The 21,609-nt window shown below is 47.3% G+C and overlaps 1 protein-coding gene across 1 annotated transcript in view; it reads left to right on the forward strand.

Annotated features, from left to right (window-relative positions):
- Positions 1–18,164: 18,164 nt before the first annotated feature.
- The window catches only part of STUM (stum, mechanosensory transduction mediator homolog), a 50,253-nt gene continuing 46,808 nt past the window's right edge, over positions 18,165–21,609 (forward strand). Inside the window, exon 1 of the mRNA XM_081039477.1 lies at positions 18,165–18,577. Coding sequence (XP_080895603.1) covers positions 18,385–18,577 — 193 coding nt within the window. The 5' untranslated portion in view covers positions 18,165–18,384. The remainder of the gene's footprint in view (positions 18,578–21,609) is intronic.

A 21,609-nucleotide genomic window follows, 5' to 3' on the forward strand; every position in this document is an offset into this window, starting at 1 on the left:
TCCTTTCTCCGTTGTTTCTTTCCTTCTAGAGAGGAAGGAGAGAAAGCGGGAAGGACAAGAGGCAAGTGGAGAAAGTACAAACCAACCCTTTTTCTTAGGTAACCAGCCACTTTATCTTTTGAGCCCTCTGATCCAGACCTCAGAACCCACTTTGTCTTATAGAAAGAGATTAAACTGTGTTTAATCCAAAGCAGAGCCTACCTTAGCTTTGCCAGCAGAAGGGGCCTTTCCACGATGGAGCCAGGAGGGAACCCATGTGGTGATAAGGCTCAGGGCCTTATCTGGCTCAGGCCTCTGCAGCCAGAAGATGAAGGGAGCAGAGCCAGTAATACTGTGACGGTGGCCGCGACAGACGCAGGTGCTTTCTTGCTTTTGAACTTCACAGCTGGACCTCTGCTTTGAGGGGTTCCTGGAGCCCACAGGCTCCCTAGGGAGACCTGGGCTGGGAGGATGCGCAGAGCATGCGGATGGAAGCTGGGCCCTGCGTGCTGGGAAAGCCGGCCAATAATGACAATGATGACTTACTCCTGAATGGCGCCACCTGGCTGAAAAATGCTCTCACCTTGGGTTGCCTGTCTAGAAGCCAATCTAGAAAGTTCTGTTTGAATGACAACAATAGTGCATTCGCCCTGTATCTTTGATGTAACATTGTTTTCTTCTAAGAAACTTGGGAACCTCCTATGCGATGCACAAACCTACATCACACACCAGCTGGTTCTTGGTTTTCTCAGGAGCTACTTCCCAGGTTGTGAGGTGCTGGCGAAGGCACACAGGTGTGCGAAAGCACCATAGTTAGTTGACTCTGAGGAAATGGGAAAGGTGCTGGAGGATGAGAGCCCGGCAAACTTATCCAGATCTTTTAAAAGGGAACCAGACAGATTTTAATGTTTACATTTGGGTGAATATGATGTCAATTTACAAGGAAAAAATGCTACAAAAAATTAAGTTAGTTGATTTTTAAGTACTTAGGGGAAAAAGGCAGTCCTTACTAGCTGCCATGAATCCATTAAAATTTATTAAATTTATTAAAAATGAACTTTCAGGAAAAAAAAGAGCTTTCAAGGAATTTTCTGCAGAAATATTAAAGCTGGATTACAGTACCTTCCTCTCCCAATACAGATACCACAACCAAAGAGTTTACCAAAAGGAAAATTATGGGCCCATTTCACTCAGAAATACAGATGCAAAAACACTAAACAAAATATTAGCAAATAAAATGCCAACATGGCATTAAAAATAACATACTATATTTAAGTTGAGTTTATCCTGTTTGGAATGGTTAAATAACCATGGCAAATATAACTTACTGTATTAACAGATTAAAAGAGAAAAACCATCTAATCATCTCAATAGATGAAACAGATTCATCTTTGATAAATTTAAACACTAAACTAAAAACTATTTCTAAATTAGGAATAAAGATAATTTTTTGATAACAAGTATCTAAAAAAACTGAACAAATGAAATCCTAATAGGGCAAATACAGGAAGCATTTCCTTTAAAATCAGGAATGAGACCAGAATAGCCACTATCATAAGTTCTATTGTATTGGAGGATGTGGGCAGTTCAGTAAGACAAGGAAAATAAATTATAGGCATGAAGATCGGAAAGGAGGTAATAAAACTCATTGTTTGCCAGTGACATGATTGCTATATTGGAAACCCAAAAGAATTAATATGCAATTATTGATGTGCATCATACTAGAGTTATAAAAATTGCTGGATATAAGATTAATGTACAAAAGTCAGTATAGCATTTCTGTTAACCAGCAGCAAACAACTAGAAATGTAATTACTATTGAAGATGATATCATAGAATAATATCAAGTGTCTAGTAAGAGTGTCAGAGAATATGAAGAATCTACCAAAATCTGTGTAAGACATCTATGGGAAACATTATAAAATTATGTAAGAGATATTAAAGACTCAAATAAAAAGTTATACCACACTCATGGATAGGAAGGTTTAAAATCATGAAGATGCCAATTTCCCCCCAAACTGATCTATAGATTCAATGCCATCCCTATCAAAATCCTAACAATGTTTTCATAGAACTTGATAAAATCATTAAAAAATTTATGTGGAAGAAGTGAAAAGCCAAGAATAGCAGGCTACTTCTTAAGAGAAAGAGCAGGAAGGTGAGGTGTGCCTCACCCCTATCAGGACTTCATATGAACCTGTCATAATTAAGACAGTGTGGCATTGGTGTAGGGATAAGCAAATTGACCAATGGAACAGAACAGAGAACCTCTATGCATATGACTTAGCTCAGTCTGCCATAACTAAATACCGTAGGCTGGGTGGCTTAAACAATAGACATTTATTTCTTACAGTCGTAGAGACTGGGAAGTTCAAGATCAAGGTGCAGAATTGGTTCCTGGTAAGGTTCTTGGCTTGCAGACTTCCACCTTCTTGCTGTGTTCTCACAGCAGTGAGTAAGCAAGCTTTGGTCTCCCTGGTTGGGTAAGCTTGTGTTCTTTTCACACCATGCTGCCTCGCACACTCATTTGTCATATTCTACTGACTCTTCTTCCTGAATATCTCTCACGGCTGTCCTCTCCAGCTTCTCCCCATTGACTCCTCCTATTCAGGGCCTTATCATTTATTTTGCCTGGACTGTTGCATGATCTCTTACCAGATTTCCTGGGCTCTAGTGTCTATCTTTAGAATCTATTCTCTGCATTGCTTTTAGAGGTTCTTTTTAAAAACATGGATCTGGTGTATGACTTGCTGCATTTATGGAGACGGGGAGCATTTTCCCAAAAGGGACAGGAAAATATGCCAGGTGGTCAAACACTACAGTTCAATCGGAAGGAAAGAGTCCTATGTGTCTGGGAGAAGCCCCCCTAGTGTAATTAGGTAGCTGTTACTGGGACCATAATTTCAGAAGTACATTAATAAAAAATAACTCTACCACTTGTTGATCACGCATTTTGCACCTGGTGTTTCACCTCTTCTATTTTGCAGATGAGCACATTGGAGCTCAGAGAGGTTAGGAAGGTGCCTGAGGTCACACAGCTAGTGAATGCTGGAGTTAGGATTCCCCACTCCCATCCTACCCCTGATCTCTTTGGCTCCAAAGCCTTCTTCTACTCACCAATAAGTGCATCCAGAAGAATGTGTTCATGGCACACAAGGCCATGGAGGAAATGGGCCTGTTGGATCTGGAAAAGAGACACAGGCAGACATCTTGGAATAGTGAGGCTCTGGACACTGGGAGACCCATGAGAAGTTGGGTGAATGACCTATGATTTCATAACCCTTTCTTGAATACCTCCCTCTCTGCTATGGGTTTCTGAGCTACTCAATTCTAGTTAGCCTTTCTTCTGAGTACAGAGAGGGTGAGAAAAGAGTAGAAGAAAAAAATGAATTAACTTAATTAAAATGATTTAAGTCAGTGTCGTTAAAGGGGTAGAGTTACTGAAGTGGCCATTGCTGGTGAAACTGGACACTAAGAAACCAGACATTAACCAAGTTTCTTAACTATCTTACAGAAAACAACAAGGAGCTTTTCTCCAGTCCCTCTGCAGAGACTAGCTGAAACCAGTGGACACTGGCTGTGACCAGTTGAGCCAACTTGTGTCTGCACAGAGAACTCTTGAAATGTCCCCTTTTCTCTTCCGCCAAACTCTGCCCGATTGGAATTCCTTTGTGCTTTCTCTGTGTCTTTCACATTCGTCACCCTACCTGGATGGCTATGTTTCAGAAACGTCCAATCAAACCCTTTCAATTAGAAATTTATGAATATATATAACTCCTCTTAACCTCACCCTTTTAACCTTTCCTAGGCCTTTGTGCGAGGAGACAGATCTGAGATTTGTTTCCTGTGTCCTTGCACGGCCGTCCGGCCGAAAAGCCCTTTCTCTGCAAAAGGCCATTGCCTTGAATTTGGGCTTTCTGTTTAGCAGTGGGCAGTGAGCCTACTTGCTCAGCTTGGTTACACTGGGAGTGAGGAGTCCCTGTTTTGCTGTGGACACCTGTGGTCTTAGAGTCTTAGGGTGGCACTCATCCACTCCCACATCAGCTCTGGTTGTGGGTCCACGTCAGATACTCGGCCCTTCCCTGAACCTTCAGTGGCTCTGAGAGAAATGAGCACAGATAGCTGTTACAATTTTCCTATTCTCAAAATGTTCATCGCAGCTTAAATTCAAAGAGCAGAACATTTGGGGGAAAAAACGTTTGATTCCTATAATTTTTAGTAAAAATGATTATATGTTGCTTGGAGATGGGAGTAGGAACGGGGAGAGACTACACATGGGCACAAGGCGTCTTTTTGGGAGTGATGGAAATGTTCTAAAATTGGATTGTGGTAAAATTAAAACTCTGTAAATTTACTAGAAACCATTGAATGCTACGTATATTATACCTTGATAAAGTCAAAATGATTATACATTCAGGAAACACCTATACCAAATAGCAGCTGTTGCCTTGCAGATATTTGTGGAAGGCGTTTTGGTCAGGCGACCATGAACAAGCTGTGCTCCTTCGTTTTACAGAGCTGGCAAATTGGCCCAGAGAGGAGAGAGGCATGAATACAAATTGCTCTGTCACATGTGGTGAAATGGTACCAAAGAAGGAAAATCCAGAGTCAGCACGAGAGATTTTGGGAGGCTTTGATGGAATCCAAATAAGGATGAGAATCCAAGGCAGAATCTGTGAGAGGCTAGAGGCAGAAAGGAAGACTGTACAGGCCACACACAGTCCCACCGAAATTTAGGAAAGGCCGGGGGGTATGAGGGGACAGATATATGGGTAACATAGTCCCTCTTCCTAGGAATCTAGTGACCCAGCTAGGCCAGGACAGGCCCAGAGTGGCTGTGGGGACGGGTGGCTGCTTGTTACCACAGTCATTTGGCCATGTGACCATGTGCAACGCCTGCAAGGCTGGTTCACCTGTCAGTCTCTACCCTGGAACAGTGAACTCCTGCAAGGCAGGAACTGTAGATGCTCAATTAATGCTTCTGGAGTGAATGCATGATAAGGAGGCCGGGACAGCGTCCATTCTAGAACGTTTCATACCAATTCTCCCTGTTCACGATGCCCTTATAACCCCCAATTGATCCTGTTGTTTTTTTCACTTCTAAGTCATTACCACAAACAAGTACCCAAACCTCTTCCCCCCCCCCCCCAAAGACAAAGCATCTCTTCCCAGGCCACTGGGGATGACATATGATTGGCATCCTCCCCGCTTTGGAGAACAATTGGCATATCCAACATTCTAGCCTGTCTGGATGGCAATTTATAGGGTAATATAATAAAAAGTAATTTGTAAGTGGCAAGGAATTTGAACTAAAGCATAATTCCATTTTGTGCAGAAAACCAAGATGTTCTGCATAATTTGTTACCCAGCCAGGGTTCTCTGACTTGCTTAAGCCAAAGGCTCCTTCCTCCTCCTCATCAGTGACTGGCTCCTTCTAATTTAATGCTAAGTGGCAGGGTTCCCAATATCCCAGTAAATATGTTTGCTATCTCTCAGCTGAAACAGCTGATCTATGCCTTTGGAAATGGCTGACCTGGGATGAAAAATTTCGATTGTACTATCCCAGAAACTTGCTCCCCCCAAAATTCTATCAGTGGTTTTCAGTTATCTGTCATTGCATAACAATCGGCTCCAACACGTAGTGGCTTAAAAATCACAATTGATCATTTCTCCTGATTCTGTGTTGTTGGCTAGGCTCAGCCGGGCAGTTCTGCTCCACATGTAGGGTTTAGTTCCCTCTTATGGTTGCATTCAGCTGGCAGTCCACCTGTGGTTGGAACATCCAAAAGGGCCTCTTCTTCTCCAGAGCCTCTTTCCACATGGCCTCCCACCATTCAGTAGCCTGACTGGCTTCCTTCAGCATGGCAGCTGGCTTCCCACACGGAACTTTCTAAGAGAGCAAGCCCCAATTTGCAAGTGCTTATCAGGCCTCATGCGCGCTAATATCCCAGGGGCCAAAGCTGTCGCATGGCCAATCATGAAGTCAGTGAGAGAAGGGAACACACCATACGCTTCCTTTCAACTCTGAGTCTATTTAAAGCTTTCCTTGGCAGGCCAAGGACAACATTTGTCTCCCAGATAGCAAGTTCCCATGTCAGGCCACTTGCGAGGGGGCGGTCAGAGGGAGGACATAGTCTTCCAGCTGGACATTATCTCAGTGGCTGAATGATTAGGGACTCCATTCCCATGGACTGGGAACATTCTTTATGCTCTCATTAATTGACAGCCGAGTTGGGGATGAGAGGGTGAAACTTCCTGACAAACAGGAAGGCCTGACTTGGTCCTGGGCAGAAGTGTCTAAACAACCTTTGAAGAAGCACTTTGGCTCCACACAACCCCTCAGGAGCTCCTGGGGAAGGGGAGGCTGAATGGGCAGGCAGGGCTCTGCCACGCATAGACCACTCACCTCCCCCTGCTCAATCAGAGACGCTCTACTTTTGTGTCCTGGCAGATTGAGTTTTCTTTCTTTTTTTTAATAAAGACAATATTACTTCTACTTTTCCCATCTGTATAGCTTTTATGTCTTTTTCTTGCTTTATTGCAGCGGTTAGGGCTTCTAGTATAATGTTGAACAGAAATCTGAATCTTAGGGGGAAGCATTCAATTTTTAAAACATTAAGTCTGATGTAAGCCATAGGCTTTTTTTTTTTTTTTTTTTTTTTTTTTAAGATTTTATTGGGGAAGGGGAACAGGACTTTATTGGGGAACAGTGTGCACTTCCAGAACTTTTTTCCAAGTCAAGTTGTTGTCCTTTCAATCTTAGTTGTGGAGGGTGCCGTTCAGTTTCAAGTTGTTGTCCTTTCAGTCTTAGTTGTGGAGGGCACAGCTCAGCTCCAGGTCCAGTTGCCATTTTCTAGTTGCAGGGGGCGCAGCCCACCATCCCTTGCGGGAGTCGAACTGGCAACCTTGTGGTTGAGAGGACACGATCCAACCAACTGAGCCATCCGGGAGGCAGCTCAGCTCAAAGTGCCATGCTCAATCTTAGTTGCAGGGGGTGCTGCCCACCATCCCTTGTGGGACTTGAGGAATTGAACCAGCAACCTTGTGGTTGAGAGCCCATGGGTCCATGTGGGAATCGAACTGGCAGCCTTCGGAGTTAGGAGCATGGACTCCAACCGCCTGAGCCACCTGGCCGGCCCGAGACTGAGTTTTCTTGCACCATTTTTGTTTGAAGAAAGGATTCTAGGGCTAAAAGAATAAAAGCTTAAAAATCACCCAGAGAAATTCTATCCATAAAAAACATTCAGTCAGCTGCAAGGGTTCTGCAGCCTATGAGGACATAGGGGAAGGAGTTGGGGTGAGGGGTTATGTCACACATGCATCAGGGAAGGGAAACAGGCCCCACAGGCATTGCCACTCGGGGAGAGGAGAGCTGAAGTGAGCCGGGGCAGGCAGCTGCCCATCGAGTGTTGTGTATCTGGGTCCAGAGTCAGCTCCGGCACCAAGGCACATGTCTACGCCCATTAATCAGAGGGTACAGTCTCGGGGTATCTGGCCTACTTACCCAGCGGCAGACAGTCCCAGGTCTACTTACTGGCAGTATGAAGCCTGGAGTTGACGGAGCCAGGGGCAGGGATGCTAAAATGACCACTCCCTGGGAACACTGAGAGAGAGGGAGGGTGCTGGTCCTGGACCAGATCTGAGTGGAAAATCTGTGGCTTTCGCTATAGCTCCCAGCAGCCCCCTCTCTGGGCGAGCCTGAGAGCCTGAGCACTTTTGCTACGGAGCACTTGAGTTTCACGCAGGGTGAGGCCTCTTGGCAGTGTGACTCAGGAATGCCACTCTCCTCATAGCAGTTTCAGGCAAGAGTTCTTAGAATAGCAGGTCCCACAAACATGGCCCCTTACCGCCTCAAGACACAAACAGAGTGAGGAGGCCAGCATTTGAATATTTTGGCCCTACTCAGGGCCTCCTAGAGTAAGAAGCTAATATATTATAAGTGAAAGCCTATCTTCAGCACTTCCCATCTCCTGCTCCAGGACACTTTCCCTCCATTATATTAGTTTTCTATTGCTGTAACAGATCACAAGGTTAGTGATGTAAAACAACCCAGATTATTCTATCAGTGTTCCTGGGTCAAGAGTCTGGGCACAGCCTAATGGGGTTCTTTGCTCAGGGTCTCACCAGGCTGAAATCCAGGTGATAGAAGGCCTCAGTCCCCTGTGCCTCCATAGGTTCAACCAGGAAGAACCCACTCACAATCTCATTCAGGCTGTTGAAGGGGTTTATGAACTTGTTGCTGTCTGACTGAGGGTTCTTGCTTTTTGCTGGTTTTTGACTGGAGGCTGCTCTCAGGTCCTAGGCTACCAGCTCCCTGCCATTTGGGCCTCTTCATATGGCCGCTGACTTCATCAGGCCTGCAAGGAGAGAGTCTCACCTCAGGAAGGGCCCCGTCCCCTTTTAAGGGATCTCACCTGATTGAGTCAGGCCAACCCAGGACACTCTCCCTTTAGATTAACTCATTTGGGACCTAGATTACACCGGCAAAATCCCTTCACTTTCATTTTATTTCTTGGCTAGAATAAGTCACAGCCCCACTTGGGCTCAAAGGGAGGGGATGATGCAGGGTGTGAATAGCAGTGGGTGGGACTCATGGAGGCCACCCTGGGGTGTGTCCCTGACACCCTCTTTTGGAAACCCCAGGCCCTGGTACCTTAATCCCTCTCCTTGCTTGCTGAGACCCATCCCCCCAACACCTGTCCCCACCACGCACCATTCCCCCAGACCAGCTCTTATCAGCTGGTAATCGAAGACTCAGCTTTCCATCTTACCCCAACACATTTTTTTCTCCCAGCTGTCTGATGAGATAGAAATGGTCAGATCAAAGAAGTAAGTTCCCCAAAGGGTACTGTGCCGTTGTTCAGAGCCTCTGCCTTATTTAAAAGGTGGACATTTTAGGGATCCAGGACTAATGAATGGTAAAAATGGTTTATTTGGATGCTGGGAAGGTCACTCTTAATCACTCTGCTTAGATGACTGCCTACTTTGCTACTCTGTGGGGTTCCAGGGTCATGCCTCCCTCCTCCCACCACTCCAGAGGACAAGTGGCCTGATCAATCACCTATACGTTGTGTGCTTGGGTTTTGCAAAGAGGGTGCCTAGAGCTACCTGATATCAGGGCAATTGTCCCAGGCTCCTCTATAAAGTGTTAAATAATGATCATGGTAAGACGTACCATTTATTGAGTGTGTACTTGCCAGGCATTGTACTAAGCACTCTGTATGCAATCCTCATGCCAACTTTATGAGGTAGGTACTATTATTGGCCCCGCTTTATAAGTGTGGAAACTGAGTCTCTGAGATCCTTTGTCTCTTGCCCAAGGTCACCTAGTTGGTGAATGGCAGAAATAGGATTGCCCCTTCATGGACTGTCAGACTCTGAAGCCCCTGTGACAGTGTCTGTCACGGGCCCGAGTACTTCCTGACCGTGGTATTGAGTGTGAATGTGCTTGGCACCCCTCCCTAGGGCACAGCCACACTGGGGCTCTCTGTGGCAGCCCCAAAGGGCCCTGGAGTGTGGAGGTGGGGCTAGGGCAGGATGCTCTGGCCCTGGGCACAGGCCTAAGGGCCTTCTGGGGGGCCTTTTGCAGCACAGCAGCCCCCCTGAAGCCTTGGAGATACTGGCATAAGTGGTTAAGAGAGAAACAAACCAAGGAACAAGCCAAGTCCACCCAGGAACTAAATACTAAGAGAGACCAATCTGAGACACCTGCAGAATAACAGAGCTTCACATCCCCATGTGTCATCACAGGAAACATGAGACCATGTAACTGTGCAAAAGCTGCACCGTGACAGGGAGAGTGGGGCTGAGAATCCAGAAGCTGGGCCGGCCAGGCCGTTGGTGAGGGGCTACCAGGCTACGCCTCCCAGTTTTAGGGCCTGAGAGAGTTTGGACAGACTTGGCAACAGGTCATTAAGGAGACACAGCAGAGACTGGTCCATCTTCGGTGACTGAAGGAAGTCCAGGGCAGACAGCACCTGCCTTCTAGGTTGGTTGGGCTGTGTGGTTGTTTTTCTTTGTATTGTTTTCTAGTGTGTTACTTTCTTAGTTAAATGCCAGACTTGTGAGTATAAAGGCATATGAGCCACTCTTGTGCTCCGGCGCGGATTACCTGTAAGGTAAAAGGCAAGCTCTCTCTGCCTCTCTCTGTCTCTTCTTCTCTCTTTCTTGTCTCCTTTCATTTCTCTTTTGATTCCTCCTGGCTTCTCCTATTCACTAGCGAGTCATCCATTCTAGGACTCCCACTGCTTCCGAAAAGGCATCAGTGAATCAGGGCGCTGTCTGGGACAGCTGAATAATTGCATGTAGAGACATAGGAATTGATTGTGCCTGAATGAGGAGGCGAACTCAATTCACATTGATCAGACATCCAAGATGTGTCAACCTCTGTGCTCAGCCCGGTGTGGGAGGGTGTAGCAGGGAAGAGGAGCTGGGGGTAGGCAAAGAAGGCTGCAGAAACTTCAACTTGACGGTGAGGAATCTCCTCGGAGGGCAGGAGTGGTTGGTGTCCCTGTCTTGACCAAGTGCCCCTGTGCCAGCTCCACTTGTGTCTCTGGAGAGGGAGAAGGACAGGAAGGTAGATCTTCAGTTTCCAGGGCATCTTCACCACCGGTCCTTCTTAACCACCTCTCCCCCATCTTTGGTCCACCATGCCTACCGCTGCCTGCAGTCCCCTTTTGTTTCCATCAGAAATAGGCCACATCTAACACACAGTTTGCAGACTAGTTAGGGGACTGCTGCCTCTCAGAAAGTCCTGTCCTCTCTTACTTCTGTACCCAAGTGGAGGGAGAGAAACCCTAAGAAATCGAAGGAGGGAGAATTATTACCCAAGACCTGGAGGAGGAAGGGTGTTTGTGAGTGAGACAATGAAAGCTCTGGAGGATTCTTGCTCACCTTAGAGAAGCCTTTTTCCATGACTGTCAGGATCCTGACCTCTGGCCTGAGGTCAGAGGTCTGTTCTGGCTTCCACACCCTCAGCCTTGGGGACAGGTGGGGACGGGACAGCAGGGAACCAGGTCATTCGTGGTCAGGGCCTGGCCAGACAGACTACAGGAGAGAAGAGGAAAGGTATTCTGAAATAACCCCATTTGTTCTGTCAATCAATTTGATTTATTGCTCAGGTTTTTGGCTGTAATTACAGGCAAATGCAAACCTAACCCCACTAGGTTTAGTCAGGAGAGCTGATTTATAGATTGATTACAACTTAATAGATTTACTGTATTAGGAGCTAAGTGGAACAAGTGAGTCATAGGCTGGGTGAAGCTGGCCTGTTACACTGGGAGATAGAAAAGGAGACTGAAACCCAAAAAGCAAGGGGAGAAAGGGAGGGGGTTTAGGAAGTGAGGAGAGAAAGGCAGGGGAGAGAATCCAAAGAGAAAGAGAAATGGGCCTGGGACACATAGAGAGGAAGAAGGGAGTAGAATTAAGTAAATATGGGGAGAAAGCTTTTGGAACCAATCTAGTCCAGCTCATTATTGAACTTTTCTGAGTTACAATGTCTTCATCTGTAAAATGGGCATAACTAACACCTCCCTCATAGAGTGGCTGTGAAGGTAAATGAGATTGTAAATGACATAGAAGGGGGGGTGCAGTGGGAAGTGGGATAAAAGGAAAAGGGAGGACATAGAACAGTGGAAAGAGAGAGAGAGAAAGATTACAAGAAGGAGAACACTGGCAGACACTGATTTCCAGTGCTACCCATAACTGCCATGGAAAAGACTGCTCCAGAAGCTCACCATCCAGGCTCCCCTTCTTCCATAGTTGTAAACTTTTTATTTTTGACCAGAATAAAGTTTCCCAGCCTCTCTTGCTGTTAGATGAGGCCACGTGACAAATTGTGGCCAATGGAATGTAAGCGAAGATACAGGAATTAATGCCTTTATAAGGAAGGGGCCGCTCTCCCTCCTTCCCCCTTCCCCCAAGTGGCTCATCACCCTGGACCATGTAGATAAGGAAGCATCCCAGGAATGGCAGGGTGTCAAAATGGGAGGAACCTGGGTCCCTGATTCTGAGGACACCAAATGAGCATCACTAGTCTTGATGACTTTGGGGAACTGAGCTACTGCCTTAGTATGAAAGAGAGAAATAAACCAAATATCTCAGGTGAGCTGCTCTGACAGTTGCATCTTCTTAATCTGCAGCCCAAACATAGGCTAACTGAGAGCTGTCTGATCACACTTTTGGAGATAATGAAAATATTCTCTTTGTGCCCAATGTGGTAGCCATAAATGGCCATTGAACACTTGAAATGTATCCAGTGCAACCAAAGAATGAATTGTAAGTTTTAATGAATTTTAATTAATTTTTTAAAAAGATTTTATTGGGGAAGGGGAAAAGGACTTTATTGGGGAACAGTGTGTACTTCCAGGACTGTTTTTTCCAAGTCAAGTTGTTGTCCTTTCAATCTTAGTTGTGGAGGGTGCCGTTCAGCTTCAAGTTGTTGTCCTTTCAGTCTTAGTTGTGGAGGGTGCAGCTCAGCTCCAGGTCCAGTTGCCGTTGCTAGTTGCAGGGGACACAGCCCACCATCCCTTGCGGGAGTCGAACTGGCAACCTTGTGGTTGAGAGGACACGATCCAACCAACTGAGCCATCCGGGAGGCAGCTCAACTCAAAGTGCCGTGTTCAATCTTAGTTGCAGGGGCAGAGCCCACCATCGCTTGCGGGAGTCAAGAAATTGAGCCAGCAACCTTGTGGTTGAGAGCCCACTGCCCCATGTGGGAATTGAACCGGCAGCCTTTGGAGTTGGGAGCACAGAGCGCTAACCGCCTGAGCCACCAGGCCGGCCCTAATTAATTTTTTAAGTAGCCATAGGTGGCTATCATGTTGAGTGGTGTCCCAGGTGTCCTCTGGACTGCCCAGTTCTCTCTGGTGACAACCCTTTTGCCCCTTAAGTTACTTCCCCATGTAGCTGGGCAGGCTCCTCCTTGCCTTCTGGTGTGGTTTGGAATTTGGCCCATGCTTCAGTGTGCAGGGACCTAGGAATCCTCCATTCTTAAGAGAATGCAACTCTGCTCTATTTCAGCTGCCTTTAGATCTCAAAGGCCTTTGCCGGCCGGAATCTCCTGTTCTCTCTCTCTCTCAAAGTATTCCACAGTTTTCTTAGGCACCTGGTCTGCAGCCACAGCCTTACCAACTTTAGAAAAGTGTACAACTGTTTGCATAAGACGTGGGACTTGCCAAGGTAAAGCCCTCGTCTCAGTGTCTGCTGTAGGGCTCTTAAGGAGACAGCAGTCGCCTCCCTTGCTTTCTAGAGCTCATTTTAACATGTTTTTCTCATATCATCAAGACTCTCAATTCAGTGCAGTAATAATTCTTCCCTTGGTTCTTTGGTTGGAAGTAAAGGTTTAAGACGAGGAGCAGCTCTGCAAATGAAGAGAAGGTCCATGCTGGCCCCTGCGAGTGGGTGGCTGACCAGGAGGGGAGGCAAGAGTCATAGGAATTAGACAGAGGTACAGGAAGGCCACCCTGTTGTAGGATCCCAAGCAGGCTGGAACCCATGGCAAGAACTGATGCTTGATGTTCACAGGTTACAGTCAGGAAGAAAGATTTAGAGCAGAGGTGTCCAAACTATTTTCAACGTTTTTCACCAAGGGCCATATGCGGTAAAATACACAAACAGCCGGGCCACTCACTCGAGGTGAAGTACGTATTGCCTCACCTGGTTTATTTCAGTAAACTAAATATATTTTTGGAATTTGCTGCGGGCCAATAAAAAATGGATTGCAGGCTGCAGTTGGCCCGTGGGCCGCAGTTTGGACACCCCTGCTCTAGAGGGAAGAGAGACCAACTGTTGGCCCAGCAGCTACTTGGCATGTCTCCCTCAGAGAAGGCTTAAACCTGTTGTAAAGACTTCTGAATAAGTGAGACTTACCCAGGATAATCTCCCATTGATTAACTTAAAGTCAATTGATTAGGGACTTTATAATCACATCTGCAGAATTTCTTCACCAAAGCACTTAAATTAATATTTGATTAAATACCTCAGAGAAGAAGCATGGATGTTACAAAATGGCCTCTGCCTCCCTTCTTGAGAGAGTGTCATCACCTGTAGCCCACTCTAAATGGAATTCTGGGGACTGTAAATCAGCCATGACAAGTTGATACATCAAAGGCCATCACATTTATAAATTCCTTTTTTTCTTCCATAAGCTAAATTTGAGTTGGGTTTCTATCACTTGGGATGAAAAGGGTCCTGACTCAGTTGCCATTTACTGACTGCCTTACACATATTATCTTACTTAATCCTTACACATACACAAATGAGATAGGTATTATTTATAATTTTGGAGACTAAGGTTCAGAGAAGTTAAGAAATTCAAAGACACAGAACTCCAAATAAAGTCTGTCTTTCTACTGCCAATGCGACAATGCCAGTCTTTGCCAAAAGAAGCCATCCCTGTTGGTGTATGAATTATTTGTACAGTTTGGAAACTGGTTTTAGCACAATTATTATTATTATTTTCAGCTTAAAAGAGGGCCAAACCTGAGTACTTTTATTCAGCTATTGACAAAACAAGACCAAGAAACTTATTTTATCTTCATGACCCAATGCCTGGCCTGGATATGTTATTTGGCTGATGTAATCAGCTGTGGGATCTGTTTCCCATGTTGTGTTTATGTCTGATTTTTTTTTTTGGGGGGGAGTATTATTTTTTAAGGTTTTAACTATCAATGGGAGGCCTCCTCCTACCTGAAATAGCTTAGACCTTAAACTCTCCTTCAAACATCAGCCACGGTCACAATGTCAAATGGACGTGGTACGAACCCCTGGCAAGAGTGATCCAGCAAAGAGAAAGCACAAACGAACAATATCAGGACTGAAAGAGGAGACATCATTACAGTTCTTAAAGACATTAAAAAGATAATCTGAGGATATTATGAATAATTTTATGCCACCAAATTCAACAACTTAGATGAAGTGGATAAATTCCTTGAAAACAGACGCACCATAGGTGAGACTTTGGTGCTGGAACTCCAGGGAGCTGAACATTTTAAGAGCCAAAGCCAGTAGGCCCTTTAGGAATCGACCCCTCTGTGGCATTTGACACTCCTTAAAATCTTCTTCTACTGGCTTCCATGAAACATCCTTAACGTTTCTCCTTTTAATCCTCTTTCCCACTCTTCTTTTGTGCTTAATTGACAGTACCCTGTAGTGACTCTCCTGGGCCCTCTATTCTTATTATTCCACATTTGTATACAGAGCTTTAACTACCATTTATATGCTGATGGTTCCCAAATCTACAGCCCAAATTGCTTTACTGAGTCCCAAATGGACTACCTATCCAAGTTCTCTCTAGACAATCATCTGTGCCAGTCTACAAGTGCCTGCCACCCCTTGGATGTCTTCAGAACCTCAAACGCAATTTTTCCTCTTTGCTAATAATATCCAGTTTTCTTTTGGGAACTATTCCTCCCGCATTCCCCATCCACGTAGGTCAGGAAGAGTGCCCCTCTCATGGGACCCAACTTTACTCCCCTCCACACTGTTGATCAAGTAGTCTTACCTCAAAACCATATCTCATTAGGGTGGTTTTAAAGCCAGGGTCCAAATTCTTCGACATTGCTCCATTGAGAGGTGAGGTGTCCTCCCTTTGAATTGAAGCAGGTTTGTGACTGCTTCAGCCGATAGAGTCCATAGAAGTGACACTGTGTGACTTCCAAGGTTAGGGTAGAAAGTCTATGCAGCTTCCCCTGGTCCTGGTCTGGAGGTCCCCTCTGAGTAAGTTTCCTCTCAGAAGCCAACCACCATCTTGTGAAAAGGCCAAGTCACGTGGAGAGGCCATGTGTAGGTGCTCTAGTGAACAGTGCCAGCTGAGTCAGCTTTCAAGTTACCCCAGTTCAGGCACCAGCCCTAAGAGTCATTTCGGAACTGAATCCTCTAGCCCTAGCTGTTCCAGCTGCCACCATTTGAGTCTTCTCAACTGAATCTCCAGACATAATGGAGCTAAGAAGAGCTGCCTCAGCTGCGCTTTGTCCATGTTCCAGACCCACAAAATTTGTGATCGTGACAAAATGGTTGGGCCAAGCCACTAAATTTTGGATGGTTTGTTACATAGTACGTAATAGTAACTGAAACACTCATGCCACACCCCGGCTTAAAATGTTCCAGTGATTCCACATTGCCACAAGGATAAAGTCCAAATTCCTTTGCCCTTTATTACCAGGTTCCTGCCCACCCCATCAGAGCCATCTCATGTCTTTGTGTACACAAGCCCTGGTCCCAGACGTATTGTAATTCCTGGAATGTTCCCCGCTCTTCTAAGCTTCCATGCCTTTGTACATGCTATTGCTTTGCCTGGATGTCTTTCTGACATCCAGATATTAAGTGAATCATCTGGAAATTGGGAGCTGTCAATCCACTTCCTTCCTTGAAATCCTTTCTTCCAGTAATAATAGTGTTTGTGTGGTCCTTAAATAGTTCAAGTACTCTGCAAAAGAATGTTCAAAAAATGTGGGTTATTTTCTAGGTATCTGAATGTAACAGTTCTACAGATGGATTCTGGAGCCAGATTGCCTACATTCAAATCCCAGCTCTATCACTTACTAGTGGGTGACTTTGTGCAAGTTCCTTAACCTCTCTGTGCTCCAATTTCCCCATCTGTAAAATGGGATAATATGTAATACTTCACGGAATTATGGTAAGGGTTTAAGGAGTTAGAAGGTGTAAAGTGCTTAGAATGGTGTCTGCAGGGAGTGCTTGGATAAATGTTTAAAATAAAACATATCTCCTGCAAGTAGTTCATTCTAGTCATTGCTCAAGTTTCACTCAGTATCACGTTCTTTGGGGGGCCTCCCCTGATGCTTCCCCGACTCTAGCTGGCTTCACGGACAGGTCCATGTTTTCTCAACACCTTAAGCTTCCCACAGCTACAGCGTTTGTCACTGTCTGTAACTCTGTCCTTGGGGTGGTTAGTATCCCTCACCTATAAAATCCTTAAAGTCAGGGTTTTACTCTTTCCTTTCTCTCCCAAAGCTGAGTCACGTTAGGCCTTCAATAAATGCGTATTAAGTTGAATCTTGCTTTGATTTTACAATCACAGTAACTCAAGCCTAGAAAAGGCTAAATAAGTTCTCAATCATACAGGTAATTGGTCGCTGAGTAGAGACTAAAACTTTCAGTCCTGTTCACTTCTGAAGGCCAGGCCTAAACTAGTTACCGTGAGTGTGTTTCTGTACGTACAGTTATCGCCACTAATCCCCGCGGACCATCTTCTTTGAAAGTTATTTTATTCGGATATCCATAAAATAATCCATGGTCGTTCAGCATCTTTCCTCTAAGTCCCTAGGCTGTTTTAGGGTCATTCAATCACTATTACTCCTGGAGAAGGGGGATTACTAGGAAGGAAATGTATTTGAATCCTTCCAATTATTCTGACGATTTGCTGAATTTCTGGATAATTCCAATGCATTGAACCCCTCCCTAAAGTAAGAGGCAGTTGCTTTCATGCGTTCACTTTTTCCAGGCGTGGAGGTGAGGGCGGCATTATTCAGAAAATTTAATTTAATATTGGGCCTCCTGCTGCCAGCTCAGGCACAGACGGCAGAATCCTCTTGCTTCTACCAACTGCCCTATTGTCAACACCAGACGGCGCTGTGTCCTCTCTGGCTTTTTAACCACCACGTCGAGGACACAAAAGCTCCAGGTTTTCCTCCAGGACAGGTCAGGGGATGGTACCCAGCGTCCCTCCTTGCGGGTACCAGGCGCATTTATTCCCGTTTTTCGTGTGTGTGTGGGGGGAAGAGTCCCGTTTTAACTAGTCTTGCGGAGACCTGTCTCCTGCTTTCAGCTCTTATTACCGAGATCGGTTTTACCCCGTGAGTCAAATCCATTTAAATCAGAATGAATTGAAGGCCGACTAGGCACTGGGGGCCGCGCGTTTCTTGCTGCATCTCCCGAGGGTACTGTGCACCCTTCAGATTATACGAGGTTTTCCCGACGGCGCCAGCCGAGCACACACGCTCCATTCATGGTGCCACCCCGAGTTACCTGTGTAAAGAGGGCGAGGTGTGTCCACCCCTCCCAGTATCTGGACAACCGGCTCCCTCAGCCTTCTTCTACTTTCTTCGCTTGGACCTAATTTGTAAGCGGTATTTTTAGGGGGGTGGGGTGGGGGGCGGAGAGAAGGGCGGGGAAGGGGCCCGGCTGGGAGGGGCGTCGGAGCGCTGTCACCGAGTGTCACACCGCCCTCCCCGCCCCTCGGCCGGGCGTGTGGGAGCCCGCGGAGCGCGGCACAGGGCCCGGGGCGTGGGGACGCGAGAGTGCGGGTTCCCTGCGAGCCGCGCGGCGCGGAGCACTGGCCGCCTGAGTCGGCGCGGAGCCCGGAGCCCGGAGCCCGCCGCCCCCCGCCCTGCGCGCTGGGCCGCAGCCCCGCCGCGGCAGCCGGGCTCCCGGGGAGCGCTCCCCGCCATGGAGCCTTCGCACAAAGAGGCCGAGACGGCGGCGGCGGCGGCGGCAGCGGACCCCCGGGGGGCGTCCTCGTCCAGCGGGGTGGTGGTGCAGGTCCGCGAGAAGAAGGGCCCCTTGCGCGCCGCGATCCCCTACATGCCCTTTCCGGTGGCCGTCATCTGCCTCTTCCTCAACACTTTCGTGCCGGGACTGGGTAAGACGCGGCGGCCGCGACCCCTGCGTCCGGGCCCCGCGGCGGGAGGGTGGCCAGGGCGGGGCTGGGGGACGCCCTGGGCTAGCGCCCACCCGCGGCAGGTGTGCGGGCCCGCGCTCGCAGCGCCCCAGGGCAGGTGGCAGCAGCGCGTGGAGCGGGGCCCCCGCGGTGGCGCGGCGCGGAGCTGCCCGCCCCGCCTGCACCTCCTCCCACCTGTGAACGAGGTTGTCCCGCTCAGAAGAGCCAGAAACTTTCCGGGGAATGCTGGAGCCCGCGGGCGGCGGCGGGGATGGCTCCCTGTGGCCCGGCTGGGCTCCCCGCCAGGCGCCCCGAAATTCTGCCCCTTCTCTCCACCACGCACCCTCCCGCAAGCCCTTTATGCTGAGGGGTGCGAGGGCCACGCAGAAGGAGCTCTAGGGTCGCGTTTGGCGATGACCAATCCCCGGGTCTAGCTGAGGAAAGGGGGGACAAGCGGAGCTTAGGACGCACCCGACAGCCCCGTCTGCTTTCGCGGGGCGCGGACCGTTTGGGGGTGAGGGCGCTTCAGCCCGAGCCTCCTTCACCTCTTTGCAGAGCTCCGGCGGGCGATTCCTGCACCAACCCCGCGCGGCGCCAAGGGGATGAGTTTATAAATTATAAAATCCGATGCTTGTGTGTTTGGACCGCACGTGAGAGGTGGCCCAACTCCCTCGCACCCTTCCGTTACTGAGAAAGTAGAGAGCTCGCCCATGTAATTCTGTGTCGGACTCTGGCTGCCTGGAGGGGCTCTAACGGCACCCGTGTCCCAAATTTTAAAACAAAGACCCATCGCAGAGGTAGGCATGCAGAAGTGTGCGTAAGGGAAGGGATGAGAAGTTTTCCTGACCTCCCCTCCTTTATCTCCACTCCCAAATCTCTCTCTGCACCCCTACCCCCATTTCCAGAACCCGCTGTTCTTCGTGCTAAGAGGTCTCTCTACCCCCAATTCCGTGCGAGATGGAGAGGCAGGCACCTCTGTGCCCTCTCCAGGAGCACGCCTGCCCCTGCGCGCCAGCGAGGTGCCAGCGTCTGGCTCCAAGTTCCCAAGAAGGGAGGGCAGCTGCCAGCGGTTTTCTGTTGTACTTCGGCCCTTCTCACGGCCTCGCTCTTAGTCAGCTTAGCAGGGGCCTCTGCGGCGCTCACGACCAGGGCCACACCCACCCACACAGGACGTGTTCACTTCCCCCTTACTTGTCTTTCTGTCCGCGGGGCTGCGGTGGCCAGAGCAGCACAATCTGTCTGAGCAGGTTTCCCCCTTCTGCTGTGGCCCGTCTCCTTCCGTCCTGGTCATCAGGCCGGCCCTTTGCACGTTTACGCTCTGAGGAGGCTAGCTGATGTTGATTTAGTTGTGTCAGAAATTCCCACCTGCTGGAGTAAAAACACATTCACTGCTTCTCCCTCTCTGGGAATGTGAAGGTCATCAGCAGGATTATCTTGGTTCCACTGTTTTTTCCCCTTTTAAGTGGTGAAGTAAATGCCACCCTACCATCTTTTGAGGAAACAAATTGATGCCGCGTGAGGGGGGCTGCACCAAGTCTCTGCTGGGTGAGGGAGCCACCCCCAGGAAGCAGCAGCTGCCCACCTGTGCACGGCCTCTTGCATCTCACCTCATTAGGCACCTTTTCCACCCTTAGCCCTGCTGCCACGCCCTTTACCCTAGGAGACTTGAGGAAATTTGAGGGACATTTGATAAGTGCTATTATGGCAGCAGGAATAGTATTTTAGCAGCAGTAGTATTAGGTTAGACCTTGCTGAGAGTATCCATCATGTGAATCCAAGCTCTTCCCATCCTCCCTTCACTCCTACTCTCTAGAAACTGGGCAGACCACTGGTCTCTTTTTTCTGGAATCTTCCCTCCCTACAAATCTCTTCATTTGCAAATTGGATGAGAGTGCAAATGTTGGCTGAATAAAAGCGTGAATTTTCTCTGGTATAGGTGTAACAGGTCCATTCAGTCTGCAGGAACTGCCATGGAGAAGCTCTGTATTTACAATTCCCTGGTGTCTTCTGGATCCAAGCAACAGTGATGTCAAGATAACACTCATGCCATAAGAGAGATGGTTCCCCTCCTGGGGAGTGGATGGGAAGGAGAAATGATTTATGCCTGCTCTGACTCCTCACTGGAACAATACAAAGCAAATTTTAAAACTGGATGATGGTAAAGAGAGTTGCCCCCGAGTCCTATTTAGTGTTACTCTACTAATAAAGACCACTGCCTGTACCTTCATAGTCCAACAAGCAGAGTATTTATAAGGATATACACAATTACTCATACACGTAGTGAAAGTTCATCGTTATGCCCCCAAATGGCCAGAGAGTTGGTCTATTGGTCAGGGGTAAAATTACACTTTCCCGTTTAAAAATTATATCTATCTTGATCGACTTGGTGAAATGAAAATGCTAATAACTCTGATAGTGGCAGGGAAAGTGGGACAAAGAAGGGCTTCCACGGACTGTTAACCATTCCATTGCACTAATGTTGGCCATTAATTTACTGTGGAATATTCATAAATATTTAATCTACCCCTAATATACCTCCTACTCTTTGACACTCAGCTGAAGTATTGCTTCCCTGGTAAGATGCCCACAGTCTGGCTGAGCTTCTCTCTCTCCAGGCCTGAGGCTTTGTCTGGTATTCATCATGTCCTACCTTGTGGCATCTTTTTATTAATATTGACTTTTTTTAACTGCTTGTACTATTGACTTTTTGTTACTGTTTCAAGGGTTTATTCTTTGTCTATCTAAATACAAGTTTCTTGAGAGCACTAACCATTTAAAATTTCTCCTTGATATAGTATGCTATTTATGAATGCATATTAACTAGAATTAGACTCCCGGAATAGGCATCAGAGACCATCTGGTCCAACAGCTTAATTTTATAAATCAGTGAGGCAGGCCTGGACCTGGAAGTTTATATCCGGGTAAGAACCAAGAAAGTTTATATCCTACTTGGCCATTTTAAGGAAGTTAATTGAGCACATATTTTAGCAAAATATCAGAGTAAATCAAGAAAG

Source organism: Rhinolophus hipposideros, assembly GCF_964194185.1.
Source record: "Rhinolophus hipposideros genome assembly, chromosome: 26".
Classification (NCBI taxonomy): Eukaryota; Metazoa; Chordata; class Mammalia; order Chiroptera; family Rhinolophidae; genus Rhinolophus; species Rhinolophus hipposideros.